Consider the following 20,316-nt stretch of genomic DNA (forward strand, 5'->3'; position numbering starts at 1 on the left):
GTGCCTTAGGCTGGCCACAATAAAAGGCCACTCTGAAACGTGCAGTTTTGCTTTATTGGGGGGGTCTGGGGGGGTCCAAAAAAACTAGGGTTAAACCCTAACCCTAACATCTCACCCATTGAGCATGTTTGGGATGCTCTGGATCGAAGTATATGACAGCGTGTTCCAGTTCCTGCCAATATCCAGCAACTTCACACAGCCTCAGGGTCTGGGGGGGTCCGAAAACCAGTCAGTATCTGGTGTGACCACCATTTGCCTCACGCAGTGCAACACATCTCCTTCGCATAGAGTTGATCAGGTTGTTGATTGTGGCCTGTGGAATGTTGGTCCACTCCTCTTCAATGGCTGTGCGAAGTTGCTGGATATTGGCAGGAACTGGAACACGCTGTCGTATACGCCGATCCAGAGCATCCCAAACATGCTCGGACCCCCCCAGACCCCCCCAATAAAGCAAAACTGCACGTTTCAGAGTGGCCTTTTATTGTGGCCAGCCTAAGGCACACCTGTGCAATAATCATGCTGTCTAATCAGCATCTTGATATGCCACACCTGTGAGGTGGGATGGATTATCTCGGCAAAGGAGAAGTGCTCACTATCACAGATTTTTTCAGATTTGTGAACAATATTTGAGAGAAATGGTTATTTTGTGTATATAGAAAATGTTTTAGATCTTTGAGATCATCTCATGAAAAATGGGAGGCAAAAACAAAAGTGTTGCATTTATATTTTTGTTCAGTGTATCTACATGACTTTGTTTAAATGCTGTTGTTTTAAAGGAGTGCACTTGTCCACGGTTGAACAGCTCCGGTTCCAATCCAGTTGGGCTAGCTGCTGAGAATAAACAGCATCTAATGTAATGAATGTTTGTACACGTTTCATGGAGGTGTGTGCGCACATGCATTCTGAACAGTACGTTTTGGTCAGAGTCGGCCAGGCCCAGCAGACGAGGGAGGGTCCAGACCTGATCAAAGGCCCGGGGCTCTGGTGTCTGTAAACAGGCGGGAGGATTTTAGTCCCGCTGGCTCCCTTCTCAAAGGCCTCCTCCTCTGTGTTACTCTTGGACTCAGACTCTTGGAATAATAAAGAGATGTGGAGCCGTGTGCTTATGATGACCAGGGTGTTCCCTCTATGTGAGCAGAGAGTCTGTCCGAACTGCTGGGCTGACTTTATACAAACAAATGACCGCTCACAACTCGCACACGGCAACTTTAAAAGCCGAGATCACCCAGTCTCCCACATCTGTGCAGAGATATTTAAAAAAGCCTTTCTCACATTATTGGGTTACATTTTACAGGAAACGCCAGATATGTGCACCTGTAGCGTAGAGTACGTGTGTGTTCTCTTATTTCATCTTGGCAGGCGGAACTGTCGTCAGCCACAAACGGAGCACTGCCTCGGCCAATCATGTGTGAAGAAAGAGGTACTTTTCTCCAACCTACGGTATTATGGCACTTATAGTATACAGTTCTAAGGAGAGATAGAGATTTGGGAGGAGACCCAAAGATCAAGAGTCAGGGAGAGAGCAGGTTAAGGGGAGGGCAAATATGAGGGGATGAGAAGGGAGGAGGAATGAAGGAGAACAAAGAAGGGAATGCATAGCAAAGAAAGCAGAGACATTCCTCTCCTCAAGTGAGCTACATCAAATCATTACACTAATCATTTTACAACTAATGTGGGGATGTCCTGATTATGTTGTGTTTAATATGCTCTATATCTGATTAGATATTTTGTTCAATAGCCGATAATCAGAAAATATGACAGTATCTTCTTTGTGCCAGTGAGCAACAACAATATTGTCCTGACATGCTATTGGAACCTGAACTATATGAACACTTTCAAAACTATAGAAAACTAACGATGAGTGTCTAAATGCTGCATTCATGAGCCGTTGGATAAATAGAAAAAAATGTGTTCTTGACAGGAGAAATTCTCATGAACGATCCTTTCAAGTCGCAACAAGTACACATTTTGACTTGGTGGATGAAAGTAGATGGGATGATTGAGATAGACTTTACAAATTCAAGTATTGCATTTTTTTGCTCGCATGTAATTTATAATAGTGGATAGGTTGCAGTTGGTGCTTGCTGTCGACATCAATTTACAAAAATCTGCAAAAAAGTGATGGGCAATATTTTAAAAGCTTTAGGGAATGTACTGGTGCAGCAGCACGTTTGGGACATAATCATTTCTATGAAGCTTCAAACTGTTCCAGCACGCTTGGATAGCATGGTAACAAAACTCAAACTGACTAAAGTTGGAAGCTTCTTAACTTGGGAACTGTGTCTGAGATCTGAGAAGCATGTGAAACCAACCTGAGAGCAGAGTAGGAGCCCAGAGACAGTGAGGCAAAGTCTGGGTGGTAGTACAGGTAGACAGAGGACACACAGGTAGGCAGGATATCGATCACCCCCACCGCCACGATGCGATCGTCCAGCCAGTACTGCTGATGGAAGGAGCCGTAGCCCTCCTCGGGCCCATCTGGAGAATGTTCCGCCTGAGCAGAGGCAACGAGAGGAAAAACACAAGAGGGAACGTGGTCATTGGTCAAAACCATAGTAAAACTCTTGTGTGCCATATAGTTTGTATGTCAAATATATAAATCACAGTGGAATGAGAATGTGGTATTTAATGGGACTGTTTTTACTTTCTTGCACAGATACGCTCTCTGTCACACACACACACACACACACACACACACACACACACACACACACACACACACACACACACCAAAGGGGTAAGCTTCACCCACAGGGAGACTCTTTGCCACATTCCTCTTTAGTACCATGTAAGGTTTTTAAAAAACACTACAAGGAGTTTTTGCCTGGTTATGAAACAGTCTGAATTTAATAGTGATGCTTCTATATGTCCATCAGCAAGCACATTTTCTAAAGTTATTCTTAATGCCTGTCACTGGGTCCAATTCCCAGCAACGGATTTATGGCAGAAAGGAGAGTCTATGTTTACATTCTTGCATGAAAAGTTTGTCAGCGTGTAGGACGTGTGGCAGTTAATAAGAAGTACTTTTTAAATGATATTGCGGTTATGGCAGATGCTGGAGGAGATTTAGCAAAGAAAAAAAAAGAAAACGTTTGAAAGAGCAAGAAGGAGCATGGGGCGAGTCAACTTTGATTGGTCATTCAACCAATCACCACCAATGTGGGATTTGAAAATATTAAAAACTGTTCGATAATTGTTCCTTTTCCTCCTTGAGTGGTATGTATTATGTCTATTGTATTTATAAAATACATTTAAAAGAAAGCTAGCTGATTCATTGGCTAAGTTTGGTTTTAAAAAAAATGAAAAAGTAAAACGAATGTATCTTTTTCCATTTGCTTCCAAACAAAATGCTACTTTACAACACAAGGCATGGGTGTTCATGGGAAATGCAGTCTTCAATCCGGCAAACAAAACCACATTGGCCATTAACATCTAGTAGCTTTGAGCAGAGCTGTTAGTAAAAAAATATAATGATATCTGGCCCCATGAACACTCAATTCTGATTACCTGTCAGACACAATATATACCAGTCCATTACTTCTGTGTATGGGAAGTTGAGTGGGAGGGGATGATTACATTGTCTAAATGCTGATCCACATCAGAGGAGATATGATATATTATAAGATAAAGATGATGTGAATTGAGGCAAAAAAGAGGGACGATTTAAAAAAAAATCAAAGTTAATAAGAGGACAGCTAGGGGTGTTGAAGGGTGACAGGCATCACATCTGGAGCAAGCACTGCACTCTATTAGGCTGTGTGCGTGTGCGTGTGCGTGTGCGCGCGTGCGTGCGTGTGTATTGAGGGAACTGTCTGTCTGTTAAAGCAGACAGCCTGTTATTTCTTGGCACCGGTTCCACTAGAAACACTGGAGGCTTTGTCAGAGGCCCCTCTGTCAGTTTAGAAGTTGTAAGTAAAAGGGAAAGAGCGTGAGGTGATCAGAGTGAAAGAGGGAGATTTTTTTCCCTTTACCCCACCTCCAGTATACATGCTTGGGCACAGTTATATAAATGTAAATGCCTGTGTGCGATATAAGTAACGTCTGTCTGGGTTTGCTTGTTTGTTCCCCCGTTCAAGGCCGATTCTGCCTGACTGACCTGTGCGTCACCTCAGACGACAGCTTAATGGTTGTGTCCTTGCCACTGTGACAACAATCTAAACATTCTCTGGAACACTTTAAACCACCTCAGAGCTTCCCCTGCAGCCCCCAAATCGCTCTCATATGGCCTCAAATACAGGGCGGTGTGGGCAGGGTGCACGTCTGGACAAAGTGGGGAGGTGGTGTACTGCATGTTTGGTTTCCACCATTTAAAATCTTCAGAATCTGTAACCTAGTATGCAATACTGAAACTTTTCTTGGACTGTTCAAAGTTGATAGAATGTGTTGATTTACTTATTTTAGCAAATTCTACCTCAATATTGCTATTAAGGTGAGTTCAGGCAAATGCCAAGTAATTTTTTTTGTATGCCGTTATATTCAATGCAAAGATGTGAGTAGACACAAATGTCCTCAGGGCCACGTGAAAAGATACAAATACGAGTTAAAAAGCTTCAACTTCAGATAAAAAAAATGTGTGACCAAAGCGGTTGTTTAAAAATGGTTTTCCAAGAGCAGATTGGAGAAAGACTTGGCTTGTGCTAAGAAGATGTGGCAGATATTAGTTGAAGAATAGATTTTTGAATATGGCTTTGGGTTTATTCCATCTCCTCACAACAATAGTCACAAGGTATTTGGTATGAGACTGGTTTCATTTACAATGACTTACTTGTTTTCAGGAAATGTTGCTAGCTGTATTTTGATCCTCATGTGTTTTTATTTATCATATTTATTTGTACTTTTTCTTGTATTATTATTTCCACCAGGCTCAACCATGTGGGGAGAATTAGTTTGTGTGTGTGTGTATCTGTCTGCAGCTCAACTCGCATCCAATTGGACACATCATTCTAATATTTTATGTGCATATTGGGTGAATCATCCATTTGGAAAATCCCATTTTATTGAGTGTTTTATACAATTATTAACTGCTGACTTCTCACTCCTTTTAACCGGCCAATCGGGCTGCAAGAGATAAAAAATTGCTTCAGAAGCAAAAGGACTTTCCAAACATCAACCAGGCTAAAAACAAACCTTATCTAGTTTGTTGAGGGCCACATTTTGTCATTTGTCCATACTTGCTTTGTTGTGACTAACTAACAAATATATATATATATCAGTAGAAAATAAGGGTTTACAGTGTTACCACTTGTTTTTTCAGCATAAAAACAACTTTGTGCAACATCAAGGTTGTTAGTGCTACAGTACAGAAGCAATGACGCTCCAGTGATTCTGGCACTGACTTACAACAGATGTTGAACTCACATATTTCAAAGTCTCTCCTTCTTTCACTCACAAATGTCATGCACTCACAACAGCAAATGAACACAGGACCCAGTATGAAAGGCTGCAGGTGTAGCATATGAGCAACACTATCATATGCATGTCAGAATGCACATATATATACATTTGTTTTAGCACTTAAGTCCCTGACAGAGCTGTCCTGTTGTTTAACTAGAGCTACAGCTGGCCGACTTTTCCGTTTTCAGCTTACAGCTGACCCAGCTAGCAGGGAACATTCTCACAACTTTGGCTAATGTTACCTACAGGTTCTGATAATGTTTTAAAGAAAACGTTTTACTCTGATGTTCAAAGAATCTTTTGGGGATGTTTATCATTTTAAATAATGTTCCTATAAGGTTTAAGATGAATTAAGACATAACGTTTTAACTGCAACATTCAGAGGATGTTTTGGTGATGTTATTGAGGCCTGAGATGACAGAAAGATTTATATAAAACTTTCCTTTAATGTGATATGTAACAAAAGGTGGAACGTTATTGCGGTAACACATTACAGATGTTCTTTATAAAACATTACCTCAATGTTACATGATAACAAAAGAAGAACATTTTCAAAGCAACATTCAGAAAATGTGTTCAGGATGTTATTGAGGCCTGAGATGACAGAACGTTTTTTTATAAGTTTTCAGGAGGTTATTATTTTTTTATAAAACGTTGCTGTGATGTGAAATATTAACATGGTCATTATCAGATTTATTTGTAGAGCGCTTTAAAAAACAAACCAGGTTTGTGCCAAAGTCCGTATGAGCGCGCGCGCAATCAATCAATCAATCAATCAATCAAGATTGATGCAAAACAAGTTAAATTTGACCTTTTTAGAGAGATTTAGGGGGGAAAAAACACTTCTGGGGTCATTTGGGTGCATTTTCCATATCTCTGGAACTCATCGGTCGATTTTGATGATTGACACCTCCTTTTAACCGTTAGAGCCAATAGAATCGAGGGAAAGTTCATAAAAACCATCTAAACATTAGAACATTACCCATTTGTGAATAGAGTGATGCGCAGCCAGAATGCCAAAACCGGAAGCTGTCATACACTCTCGTAGCTATCATAGCAGCTATACATGAAAACTCAGTTTTTTCCATAAATATGATTATGGATTATCAGTAATCATTTCAAAGTGACACAGACACATTGGATTAACCTATGGATTAACCTTCAGCAGCGTTTTTATCATTGTAATGCCATTGAACACAACTTTTGATCAGAACAACAGCAAAGGTAAGACTATTTGCAGTTTTTGCTCCGTAAAGCTACGTGGTGTGATGTCTGGGTTTGCTTCCCCTGCCGTTTTGATCGCACAGTGATGATACTAATACTTTTAGAATCTGTGGAATCTCAGCTTTAATCTGATATTGTGTTTGTGCAGATCCGATAAGTGATAAAGTATTTCTACCGTAAGTTCTGCGCTAAGTGCGTTAGCATTTTTTACGCTCAGGGCTCATTTAGACGCTTCTTGTGAGACTTATTTTGTTTCGGTAAAAATGGTTCGTATCGTCAGTTAGTTCAGTTTCTTCCCGTTAAGTGGGTATGACGCATTAATAGGTTGTTAAATGTTAAGAAGCCCTGAGACACAGTTTCGTGAAGAAAAAAAAACCTGCAGTCCCCCACAGGTTAAGAATAGTAGGGCATAATGTTCGAACAATGTTATCAAAAATATTTGAAGATCATCACAAAACATTTTAAGAATGTTTTTAGAGAACGTTATCCTACCTTTCAGAAGAACATTCTGGGAACCAAAATAAAACTTCCAGCTGAAAACATTCCTAGAACAATGAATGGTAACATTCTCAGAATGTTTTTAGAACCAAACATTTCTAGCTGGGGAGGCATGTACAGTGTGTTCACAATTATGGTATGTCAGCTGGTTCTCTCCCTGGTGATGTGTATCTCTATTTCTTTACATCATTCTCCCCATCTCAGGGAAAGAAAGATACACCAAGTCACAGAAGGACAGAGGGAGAAAAAACTGAGAGCCGTGGCCATAAAAAAGGTAGTGACTAATTGGCCAACAGCCCTGTTAATGAGTGTTTGCCCCTTGGTTAGGCACATTAGGAGGCTGTAAAGAAAAATAAATAGAAACAGAATGAGAGCACGATCCCCCACACAGCCTATAAAAGCAAAAGTTTGTCCAGCACATGCCACTGAGGCCTCACTAAGGCAGGGACAGACACCTGCATGACTGCTGCTCATCATGTTTGCATGTATACAAGCCACTGTTTATCAGAATGCACAAATGTGTTTACATGTGTGGATTAAAACAATTAGGGCTGTTAATTACCTCAGTTTCAGCATGAAATCTCATAATTGTATGGGAAATTAAACATAGCAACATACAAACAAGTCAGACAACATGCATGCTAATTAGCTGAAGTTGGATTTGTAATTATGCCGTTTGCATACATTTGTATAAATGGAGGATTACATGTGAGCTGAACCACACAGTATAAAGGTCCATGTGCTGAGTGTGTGTGTGTATTTTAATAGCGTTCTGATTGGAGACAGATGAGGCCAACACGCAGAGGTAGCGCAGAAAGCCACACATAATCACTCTGAAAAGAAGAGTGTTTGGAGAGAGACAGGAGAAGACAGAGAGGAAGATCAGAGAAAGGAATAAAAACACTTCGGACGAGAGGATGCCAAACTAATGAAGAAGAGGAAGGGACGGCGAAGGAAGATATGTGAGGCAGTGTGCCACATTGTGATTGTGTGTGTGTGTGTGTGTGTGTGTGTGTGTGTGTGTGTGTGTGTGTGTGTGTGTGTGTGTGTGTGTGTGTGTGTGTGTGTGTGTGCAGAAGTGTGTAATTCAGAGTGCCAGGCCGCCAGCCTTGACGAGGTGATAAAAGCTTGTTTCCTATAAACACTAATGATGTTCATTAGTGGAGACCTGAGGGGGCCCACAGGGCAACACCGAGTGACTGTTATTGTGTGTCTGTGTGTCAGTCAGTTTGTGTGTGCTCCTCGCCCTCAGTCCTATTAAAGTGGCTGGTATAAGTGCCCATCCTGGGTCTAATTAAGGGTGACCCAACAGGTCCTATGATGTTTCTGAAGGCTGCAGCTCAAAAAAGGCCTGCTAAGAAGGGATTTACTCCGATCAATCCTTATTCTGTCGATCTGTAGCTTGAATGGCCATTGATCTAAAATATAGCAAAGTCTGTGCCAGTCAAATTTACATGCACTGTTTTTTTTATGTCTAGCACAGCGGCAGAGCTTGTCTCTCTCCAATACATTTGCTTGAGTTAGAGATTGAGAAAATCCTATAACCCAAATGGAGTTATAGTTATTTCAATAGAGATACTACATTTTATAAAGAGAAAAGTACAATGGATGACAGGTGCAGGCGCTACAACTGCCCAAAACAAAAGGAAAATGTCAATCATAATATAAAAGCACAAATGTGCCAAAACACATGCATCCTTTCTAAACTCTCTTTAGAAAACAGGAACCAACTTGATGAAACGCGCAGCGTTTAATAAAAAAAATTACTTTTATTGCCTTATTTAAACAATGTTATCAAATGATTCCTTCCGATAGTATTGCAGATTTGCTAGCTAGCTAACTTAGCAAATCTCCTGATGGAAGTGTTTTGGGCTAGTGTAACGCATTTGCACCTGTCAGCCACCGTAGAAGTAAAGGAAATGGTAGTGTTTTCTGTTAATTACAATAATTTTGAATAAATAAAATAACACTCTAGTATACTGCTATGTGTTCAGTGAGGCCTTGCTGCTTCCACATCCAACTCAGCGATCACAGAGAATACCATAGCTTAACACTGAATCCTTTTCCAAATTCCATCATATTTTAAGCATCTAAAAAAAAGCATCCAATCAGCCAATGGATTTCATTCAAGATTGTATCAATGCACCAGGAGACAATAGACATTTCCCATGATGCCTAAACAATAACTTGTTTTTGTAACCATCTGTTAGGTCCCTAATTGAAGTCCACAAAGCTGCCTCATCAAACGGTTATCTGCAACACATAATATGAAGAGCAGTAGTGTGTCCCATTCTGTGAATGCCAGAGGAAAGTCTCTGGTGCTCACAACGCAATCTGGACACCACATTTTTCTATTTTCTTCCCTCAACACCTCCTTTCTCTTGGACAGGACTAAATTAAAACCCCTCTGATATGAAACAAAAACCTCTTCCTGAATCCCTTAACCCCCCTTCAATCCAGCTGGAGGGCTCTTGAAGAGCGAGAGCAAAGGTGGTCGGGTAGGTATGTGCTGGAGGAGAGGAATTAAGTGAACCTTCGTGTCCTTTGAGCGTGTTTGATGGAGAACTGAATACTGAAAGTGGACATTTTTCCAAACATTATCATCATCACCATGACAGTAATTTCACCGGGAGGACATTTTGGGTGTTGTTAAATCATTACAGGTAACACATATGGATGAAGGGAGACATTTTAAAGGTGGTTTTATTAAAATGTCAACAGGCCAAAGGAAATACATACCTCTAGTGGTGAATCACAGAGAAATCTCCGGAACTGTGGAGGGAGGCAGCAGGGGGGGGGGAACAGAGAGAAAAACAGTTAGTATTCTGGGTCACTAACTCTTTTGAAAAAGCAGAAATGAAAACCATACATGTCTCCCTGGCTCGCCTATATAGTTTAGTATATAGTCTCCCTCTTTTCTCCTAACCGAGGTGTCACATATCATATGCAGCCCCCCCCCCTCATTCAGAAAGGGACATGAAAAAGAAAATTGTATTTACACAAATGAAAACATTTAGCCTATCAAGGGAAACTCACAGTCCGGGGAGGACATAGTGACAACTTAAATAATCAGGGCTGCCGTCAAAATAGCATTCCCCAGAACACACTTTAAAATGTGCATGAGATATCAATTACTTGGGGGACTTTAGAAATGTTAAATCTTTCTTCCATTCTCTCTACTATTTCCTCCTCCTTTTTTACCGCCAAGGTTAAGAGCAGTGTGTTTACAGACAAGCAGTACTGCAAGACAAACGGAGCATACCTCCATGTTTAGGGCCAAAATCGACGCATAATGAGAACCAGCTCGGCCACAGTGGAGCAGTGACGGACAGCTTTTGGTTTATTCGCTCTATCTCGCCCTCATGCACCGCACCACAGTTTCAAGTTCATATTTCATAGGAAAAATGTTTCACAACTGTGTCTTTCATTTGCAGAGATGTTCAACCTTTTTGTTCCTCTCTCTGGTGAGCAGGACAGGAGTCTAGAATAGCAAGTATCATAAACGTAGGATGGAGAGGTTTCAGAATAACTAAATAAACAAGAGGGTATGAGTTATGTTTAGGGCTGGTACTGATTTTAGGTTATCAAAAAGTCACGGGACAGGAGGCATTTAGCCACACAGAATACACAGTATGTAGATGCACATAATGTGGAACCAAATTTCAAAACCACAAGTTCCACTCAGAAACGTTTTAGCTGTACGCCGTTAGCAACATATGCTAATTAGCATAATAAGCAGATTGTCGAACAGATTTCAGTGTAAACCACTTGAGCTGGAAGACCCACCAACTGTCTCCTGGTCATCTACAATGTAGAAACACAATGCTTACGAACATTCAACCGCATCAACCAGATGTTTCGACTGACAGATGTTCGGTTGTCTAACAAGCGTCTCTGCCCTTCATGACCTAAGACTAGTCCCTCACATAGGTCTTGGTCAATAAATGGATTCATCATAATTCTGTACACACAGCAGCTCTGTACAGCCCAATACTGGGACAGAAAATATGTCTCCCATTCTTATCAAAACTAATAAGTTAAACAAGTAACTGGAAAACCCACAACCACCTTTTCTTTTTGTTTGTTTCTATGAAGACAGTAGTAAAGCTAGTAATAGCACAGCCTGCTGAAGGCCGGGTTCATTGGGTGGGACAGTCATAGCTTAAGTGCAACTCAAAGTCCTGCCAGTATCCTGCACTCACCCAAAAAAAGAGTGTGGTTCTCTGTGTGCTTGCCACAGCTGACGTGTGTGCTGATGACACCAACGCGGTGTTCTCTAACACGGGGGACATTTTTGGCAGAGCAGGGCTAACAAATGATGCACTGTCATCTGTCATTTCTATTTTACCTCTGCCTGAAGCAAACTGTTTTGCTCCCTTCAAACTCGCCCACTTGAGTTGGATTCTTGTCATAAAAATGACTAAATTCACAAATTATTAGTGAAGCACCAGTCAGGAAAATAAGTAAATCTATTAGACATGAGGCTCGAGAAGGAAGACAGCTAGTGTACAGAACTGAAGAAACACATAACTGAAAAAAGCACTTCTTGCTGAGAGCTGTTGTTGTGAGCTATAAAAGACTCACAAACTGTGCACCCTGCAGAGCTGAATACTTCAGCAAGATGCAACGCACAGTTCTGCTTTTACCAGACTAAACCTCACACCGGGAGAGGAGGGGGGGATAGACAGAATGGCTCAAATACAACAATATGTAATAAAATGTAATTTGTACCTTTACATTCTGCTGCTCTAGGCCATAAGGGCCATGTGCACTTGCAAAGTATTCACTTGAAATTACTGCAACCCCCATTGAGCCAAGAGAACTTTAAGTAGCAGTAAATGGCAACTCTACAAATGCTACTTAATAACATGGTAATAGTGGAGTCATATTTTAATATGAAATAGGGACAAGTAAAGGAAAACCATGCAATTACCAAAGTAATAACCGGGTAAAATCGTCCTATTTATGATTTACGTAATTTCGGTAATATAAGCCCAATATCAGGAAAGCCAAAATATGCAAATATATTCCTAATTTGGGTTTCCAATGTTTATTTACTCTTTGGATTTTTAATGTATAAGTGTGCCCTAATAGTAACCTTTTATATTGTGAAAACGTCAACCTATTTTTGCCTCATTATTATCAGATTATTACCCCAATAATGTATGACCATATGCACAATATTAAACCAGTTTTTTGATAGCAAGTTACCAAATTGTGACGAAAATACACTCTTACTAAATAGTATTAATTTTTGCTGTCATTAAAATAGTTTTTCATTATTACCCTTTATTTTTGGCATCCAAATAATTCTGTTGAATACATTTCACTCTTATAACAACCAGATAAATCCATACTTAACACCAGGCTACTCCCTTGTTATTAATCTTGTAAATCATTGTTGTACTTAAATATTACCTTGTTATTACCAAACTACTACTATTTCAATGTTATAAACAAGCTCAAATGTAAAGAGCTAACATTATTTTATTTAAATGTATTCTAATTCTGTACTGCTAAACAGCATTTTCTACACATTTAAATTACAATTGCATTCGTTTTAGATACCACTTCCAAGTGCAATCAACGAGGAATATGCAAACCTAAAAATCTAAATTAGCTTTCAATTAGCCAACCAATTTAAGAATGGTTACTGTACATTGGATTGGCTTAAAATGAAGAAACCTACAAACAGATATTAGAAGGGTATTTTGTATTGTTTTATTAGCTAAGGTGTAGTCAGAACAGGTGGGTCTTCAGTCTGTAACTGATGATGATGTGGGACTTTCTGCTGTACTGACTTTCAATGCTCAATGTGGAAAGACTGTAGAAACTACATCTGTTCTGTTGATAATGATCTTTCTCGTGCAAAACAATGCTTATCATGTTCCCCACCTGTGTGTCCAAGCCAGTAAAGAAGTGTACTTTTCCTCTCCTAACTTGACTACTGCATTGCCAATTGAACAAATGACCAACAGCAAAGACTCCCAATTTGCGCAATATTGCCTAAGGGCACAAATGAAACTTTAGTTTGAACCTTACAAATAAAACTAGATGGTTTACGAAACAACAGCTGCAGTTATTACATGACATCATTTATAGAGGCCATGCTACGACACTGGCTGATGTGTGAATCTCCAATTGACCGTGTATTAAAATGTTATTCGATTAGCCAATGGAAAGTGAGAACTCTTTCACATTAGAGCCTGTTAATGAATGCAAATGCATTCTTGGATGTGGGGAATCAAACCAAGGAGCCGAGGAGCAGCTTTCCACTGCTGTGTAAAGTTAATTGGCTGGGTGAGGCCGCTCTCCTGGAGCCTGGCAGGACTGACTCCTCTCTAGCCACTGACACTCAGACCACCAGGCTGACACGGACACGTAAACAATCAAAAAGCCAAAAGTAATTAACACACACAGACCGGGCAGGAGATAGTCAGTCTAATGTGTAAGCGCAGTCACTCGGGCATGAAGGCAGCAAGGGTACAAACATGTGAATACAATCCCAGCTTCCTCTCTGTATCTCTAGTACAACAACACACATGCCAGTAAACAGAGCCGTGTCCATGTTGCCCTCTGGAACGTTCTCATGTGCAACACATGGAGTCCATCACTTCCTCTCTAACTCTCCCTTTCCTATAGTAAACACTCATCTGTGTACCATTAGAAGGGCAAGCAGCCGTTTTGAAAGCACGCACGCACACACACACACACGAACTATCGCGTCTTCCATCACACACATACAGTTACATTAAACACACACATCTGCTTAAGACTAATTGCTACTTAGACCTCTAGTCATTGTGCTCCTTACTCGCTCAATTTGCTGTACTTATTTTAGCAACATTTTAATGTTACTGTATGAACTCTTCACTTTAAAAAAAAAAGTCTTTCTCTGTCCTAGCCAAACATTTGCTGACTAGATAATGGTTTAGTTAAGCGTGCAGCAGAGAAGCTCCAGGAACCTAGCTGCAAATCACAGATTAATAGACAAAATGCTGTGTGCTCTGATATAAGACATCTTTTGTATTGTACATATTTATGTTGCAATTAGTTTATGAACCAATCTGAGCCAAAAGCTATTTTCTTCATTCCTTTTTTCAAGTTAATTTGTTGCCATTTAGCAGATTTTTCCATATACTTTTTTTTTCTTTTCGCATTTCTCGGTTAAGGTCCTGGCCTTCAAGAAGAGTAAATACAGATTTAACAGGATTTGTTTTCTTCAAAATGAATGCCACATGTGCAAGAACTCAGAGTCACGGCTCAGCAAAACAGTTAAGACCAGTAAGTGTGAGTGTGCGCGTGTGTGTGTGTGTGTGTGTATGCACGTGTATGTCTAAATAATTGTGCTGCAACTCTGTCAGGAAAACCATGATTGGATGTGGAAGAAATAATGTCTGGCTCCTTTCCAGTCATGGTATGACAGGAAATGCTTACATCCTTAAACAAACAAAGCCATTCCCCTCTAGGACATTGTACTATCTAATAGTAGTACAATTTTGGCAGGGTAATTGAACTTGCACACGCGCGCACACACACACACACACACGCACGCGGGCGCACACACACACACACACAATCTCTGCTATCGCCTGGCTCTGAGCCAGGATGGCGGTATTCCACACTCAGCCCCTAGGTAATACTTTAATGGATTAATAAATACCTCCACAGATCCTAAATGACTCAACTTCTCGGTAGCAGCAGCAGGCATAGAATGGCATGGCACCAACATGTGCCATCACCACATCAACAATGTGTTTCTCATTTCTTTATAGGGCTACAGGACAATAGGGGAGCTCTGAGCTTCTGGGAAAACAACTGGAGAGTTAACCAGAAGCTTGACGTGGAACAAAATAAAAATCAGTAGTGTTTAGTACTGTGGGCTCAGGAGAGGTTGTCACAGTGAGTCCAACTTAGGGAAGTTGCCTATAATGAAGTTAGATTAACTTAAATTGGAAGAATTAGAGATGACTACAAACAAATAAACCTCAGAGGAATGAGACAAATCCAATGAAGGGACAGCATGGCATCGCCAATTCTGGCATTAATGAGACAACAGCAGCCATTATTCAAAGCTGCCAATCCAAGGAGGCTGGAGCGTTGTGGAGTCGTCTCTTTGTCTGTCAAAATATAAATAGTGTAAAAACGTAGAATATTGCTATGTAGCACAGAAAATGTGTGAATGTATAACCCTGTTTACACTTGGCTTTAATATGCATCTTGGGCGGTGGGAAGTGGACAGCGCTAATTACATGTTTAAACGACCATTCACACATTTTGTAATTTGATTGCTCAAACCTCTTGCCCATGTGGTTTGGAACGCATTTAACCACTTTTTTTTCATAATTTAAAAGCTGATCCTCCTTATTTTCCTCTTCAGTTGGTTTTCAAATCACTGGTTTTGTCTATGTGGAATTTCGGAAAACCCATTGAGATTTATTATGAGTGCGTAAAACACATTTGACTATTTTGTTTTTGTGGAATATTGCAGGCAATACACCCAGTCTGTTTTGATTTGATTCTTCTTTAATTGCTGCCTTACAACGGTTAAAAACAAAGCGTTTAGTCTTTGTTAAAGAAAATGAAGTACGGTATGTGTTTATTGACATATAGCATGGGGTAGTTAGATCCAATCACAGCAGGTCACCCTGTGGAGATGCATTATATTGCCAGGTGTGAACGGACGTACTGAGAGCTGTCCAATTGTGACCAAATCCCTAAGCTTATCACCAGGCGAGACTATGGCTTATGAATTGTACACACCATCATCTTAATAAAAGCGTCCGAATAAAAAATATTCAAGCATTTGTTATACAATTCCCTATGGTGGGGCTGCCAAGTTGAATTACAATGAAAGGCCTTTAAACGTAATCAACCCAACCGTATTTCACTCTGTGCTTAACACTACATTCAGTCAGTATCCAACCTGGAAAGTCAATCATTAAAAAGAAAAATCTTTATGATCTGGTAAACCCAACAGACAGCCGATTTGTTTACGGAGCCTCACACCTTTGCGTTTTTTAATTTATTTTTTAAATTATTCTGCTAGTTCTTGAACCCATCTGATCCCGGTACAGTTATAAACCGGAGCCAAAGCGCACACAAACACACACGTTCCCTTTAATAGAGCTGGTGTTATTATGGCATTAGGAAAGAATCTGCCACGGTCTGCCCAATCCGACAGCTTTTATTATTTATTAATTACCTTACTTTTACAAGCTGGAGAACTCAGTAATTTACGGAGGCCTGCTGGCAGGAGGGTGGAGGAGGAGGTTATTTTTCCAGCCCTGAGGGACAAAAGGCCCTCTCAGGATAGTGAGATTGTCCAGCACCTCTGCATCCTGACTAGACTTTATTTTCTTCTCTTTTAACATGTAAAAGTGGAGGAATGGAGGTGTTTTATAGTGCAATTAACTGTGCATTAAAATTCATTTTTAAACTATTAATCTATACCTGGTTACTGTCTCCCATTTCCATTCATTACTGGACAATACTTCTCTTTCACTTTAAAAACTACTGAACTTTGTCTCTCTTTCCTTCGTAGAGTCTCAAGTTACAGCTTTCCCCTTCCATTTGCAAAACAAAGTTTTAATCGACAAAATTATTAATCGTGGGACCAATGAATGCTACAATTCTCCCAAGTGAATGCACACTGCTCATGTAAAGGACTGGGAGAAATAGTTGTTGATGGCCTTCATCATCAATTAAAATAATTATTTAGCTTCCAAACTATGATTTACTTTCACTATCAATGAATCCATCATTTTTTAAAACAGTTTTCCAATAAGGATATTCATTGTAATGTTGAACATCCCAGAATATATTGAAAAAAAAGAGAACAGTCAAAAATATCGAGAACTAATTTTAAAAATCGACACACAACAAGACAGCAGCAAGATGCTGAAACAAGCGTGTGCAGCAGTGCCCTACCGTACAGTAGGTGCAGAATAATAATCATGCAGTACCTCGCTTTCACTACATGCGCTGAGGTCATCACCATGAATGGCCATCTGGTAGCGGGCGTACAGCGCCACCGACTGTTGATAGGACGCTGCGAACTGAGGGTCCTCAAAGTCGACCGGCACTAGCCTCACCTTCAAGCACAGGGTGTGGAGGGAGGATTTATAAAGGTTGACAATCAAATCAAAGGACGGTTAGAAAGAAAAAGGAAGAGGAGGAAGCATGGGTGCTTTGGAGGAATTGGCAGTGCAGGATTCAACAATAGAAGCTTTAAACAGTGTTATACAAGTGTCTTGGTATCATAGGGTACACGTCAGTCTCCCAGACCCCGAAGCCAGAAGCTAACACAGCAGGTCTGTTTTGAGTTGTTTTGGGTATTTATCAGATTGTTCTGCAAAATGAACACACAGAGCGAGAAAACAACAGGATTCTAGGAGACTGAAAGTGTGTTTTTGAAGTAATAAAAGGACTTGAGGATGAGGCTAGTGCACCGCCCAGCTTTTGCCACAGACCGCACGGAGATGAGTGGTAATTCAAGGCTCAACACATTGTCTGCGCGTGTGTAAAGTCCGGGGAAGCAGAGAGTCCAACATTGTGTCTCAATGAATCATGTCAGAAAGACATATATACAATCTTTCAGCTCTACAGACTCCTCTCGAGAAGATAAACAAGGTTAAAAACAGACGCTGCACGCACAAAGACAATTAGAATCTCATCATCACTGCATAATCCTCAAGCGCAATTCCAGTTCAGACACAGGGAACTATGGTGATGGTGGAGTGATGGGGGCGAAGACGAGGTAAATGTGTGAAGGTCGAGAGGGTTCAGCTTACAAACTGCCCCCCCCCCCCCCCCCTTAAACCGAAAACAGCTCAAGACTGAAGACCTGGCTGACTGACCGAGGGCCAACTCAGACACCTGGAGAAACACTGCTCTCAACCATGGCGTATGGAAACATTTCCCCCCCCCTCTCATTCACGCTTCTATATACAGTCATTTTAATACCGACATGTTTATTCAGTTTTTTATGAAATCACAGAGACTTTCTAACTGCCTTTCGGTTTGTTGTTGCAACGTTTTTGCATGAATAGTTCATTTACTACAATCTATGTCCAGTGTCATGGAGTTTGAAGATATATACGGAACATTTATGACGGTTCCTTATGATTTAAACATGTGAAATGGGTTAAATCTTTGACATTTATTTTTAAATGCAAATAATAGCCACTACAAACTTAAAGGGTAACTTTGGTATTGGTTTGGAACTGGTCCAATGTACAGTAGTAATAATAGTCATTATACGTTCAATAAAAGTGCTTGTTCTTGCCACTGACAGCTCAAAGTGTTATTATAAGTGTCTGACCACATTATGGAAAGGATCGTACAACCTTTTTTTTAGTATAGCTTGATCAGGTTTGTTTATTATTGTGTCACTTGACCTGATGCTAGACGATAATGGTGGAAACGTGAGGGAAAGTTAGAGATATGAGTGCCTGTGTTGTCAGAGTTGGGTGTTGGATTATATAAAAAGTAGCTTAGTGTAACCCTAAAGATTTATAATGGTGAGTATTGAGCTGATTTAGATTGTGTGGATGCAGCTTATGAGTTCAGAGCAAGTTTTGGTTGGACAGGATCAAGAAAAACTATTTATTTCTCTGTAAGGTCCTTTCCATAATGTTGTCAGAGAAACAATCTGAGCCTGCACCGGCAAAAATGTAACTCTTTTAGTGGATGTACAGTGACGCTGCCCTTTTGCTGCCATCTCAGTTATTACTCGTCAAAATTCTAACTTGTGTCCAAATTAGTCATATAGACACAAAAACTTGGAAAATATGGTCTAGGTCGAAAAATACTAAAGTTACCCTTTAAGGTATAAACAATGTTTTACTATTTTGGTAAATAATAATGACTAATAATAATTTAAAAAAAAATAAGACTATTGCTTTTGTTGCATTCTTTCAAATAAAACAAAAATAAGCACTTAAAATAAGGAAATCACTGAAGAAATTATAAACTTTCAACCATTATATGATGAAAAAAGGAATCTAGGTTAAAATATTCATAAGAGATTAGACCAAGGTAAAATCCTTTTGATGTCCCTGTAGGTGCCCAAACTTGTAGACCCTGTCCCTCCCTCCCTCCCTCCCTCTGTACCCCTAGAGCAGGTCGACCTATGCCCCCCACCCTCTGACCTGGCTCTCGGAGGGTTTGTCAGGAGGGTCCTTGTGAATGGCCATCTGGTAGAGTTTGTACACCTGGTAGGAGGCGTCGAAAGAGGCTTTGAACTGCGGGCTAGGGGGATTGGCGCGCACTAGCCTCACCTTCAAAAAGAATACGGGCAGACAAAGGTTAACATTAAAATGGACAAAGTACAGAGAATGACATAAGTGGTGATTCAAATCCTTAACAAAGGGAAGAAATTGTCACAAATCAAAGAGGGAAGAAGAGCGAAAAGAGTGTGAAAGGAGTCTGAAAGGAAAGAGGGACACAAACACACCCTCTTAAATGGGTGACAGGCCTATGAAGATTTTAAACCATCTTACAAATAAGATTTTGTTATTTTCACCAATGGCAGCTGTTGGTAGCCTTAGCAGTAGCTTGAAAACAAGAATAATACAAAGAGGTTGTGTTGTGTCCATCTCCATAGAATAACAGAAGGTGTTCCTCCAAATAACTAAATAACAAGCAATCAAGTCAAAGAAAAATAAGGTAGAGCAGGAATAATCATGAGCCTTTTTTGTTTCCATCTTCTCTTCGTATTGTGTATTAAGGGCCATCTCCAGTGCTTCACCGTGCCATCATATAAAGAGAAATAGCAATGTTCATTTTCACGAACATTCACAGCCCCACATTCTTTTTGCTGACCATGAGAAAAGTTCAAGAATAAGGGAAACAAATCAGCTTTCATTTGTTGCTCCTGTTCATTGGTCATTGTTCAGTTGAGCTAGATTTCTAGTAGAGCTAGATTGATAAATATCAGCAAATATTATATTATTGTAGACCTACTTGGACATATTGGAAATGCAGCAGAAAAAACTAGATTTGAGATCAATTAAAAACAGTGTCTTCTTCATTATGAAGTGTGTCCACCAGAGAGCACTGACACATTGACATGAAAACTGTCAAATGTCCCTGGCAGGATGTATCTTGGTCACAATGTCCATTATGTGTTATGTGTTATCATAATAATACAAATAGTATATCCGCTGATATATCGATCCAGAATTGTTTTAACTTCCA

General features: G+C 40.1%; 1 protein-coding gene across 1 annotated transcript in view; it reads right to left on the reverse strand.

Moving 5' to 3' along the window:
* Positions 1 to 2,248: 2,248 nt before the first annotated feature.
* The window catches only part of LOC104948543 (arginyl-tRNA--protein transferase 1), a 31,203-nt gene continuing 13,135 nt past the window's right edge, over positions 2,249 to 20,316 (reverse strand). The window contains exons 7-9 of the mRNA XM_010774743.1: positions 19,269 to 19,397; positions 9,856 to 9,888; positions 2,249 to 2,494 (exon numbers count right to left, since the gene is read on the reverse strand). Coding sequence (XP_010773045.1) covers positions 2,249 to 2,494; positions 9,856 to 9,888; positions 19,269 to 19,397 — 408 coding nt within the window. The remainder of the gene's footprint in view (positions 2,495 to 9,855; positions 9,889 to 19,268; positions 19,398 to 20,316) is intronic.

The sequence above is a fragment of the Notothenia coriiceps genome, unplaced genomic scaffold (assembly GCF_000735185.1).
Source record: "Notothenia coriiceps isolate Sejong01 unplaced genomic scaffold, NC01 NC01_scaffold00014516, whole genome shotgun sequence".
NCBI classification, from domain to species: domain Eukaryota; kingdom Metazoa; phylum Chordata; class Actinopteri; order Perciformes; family Nototheniidae; genus Notothenia; species Notothenia coriiceps.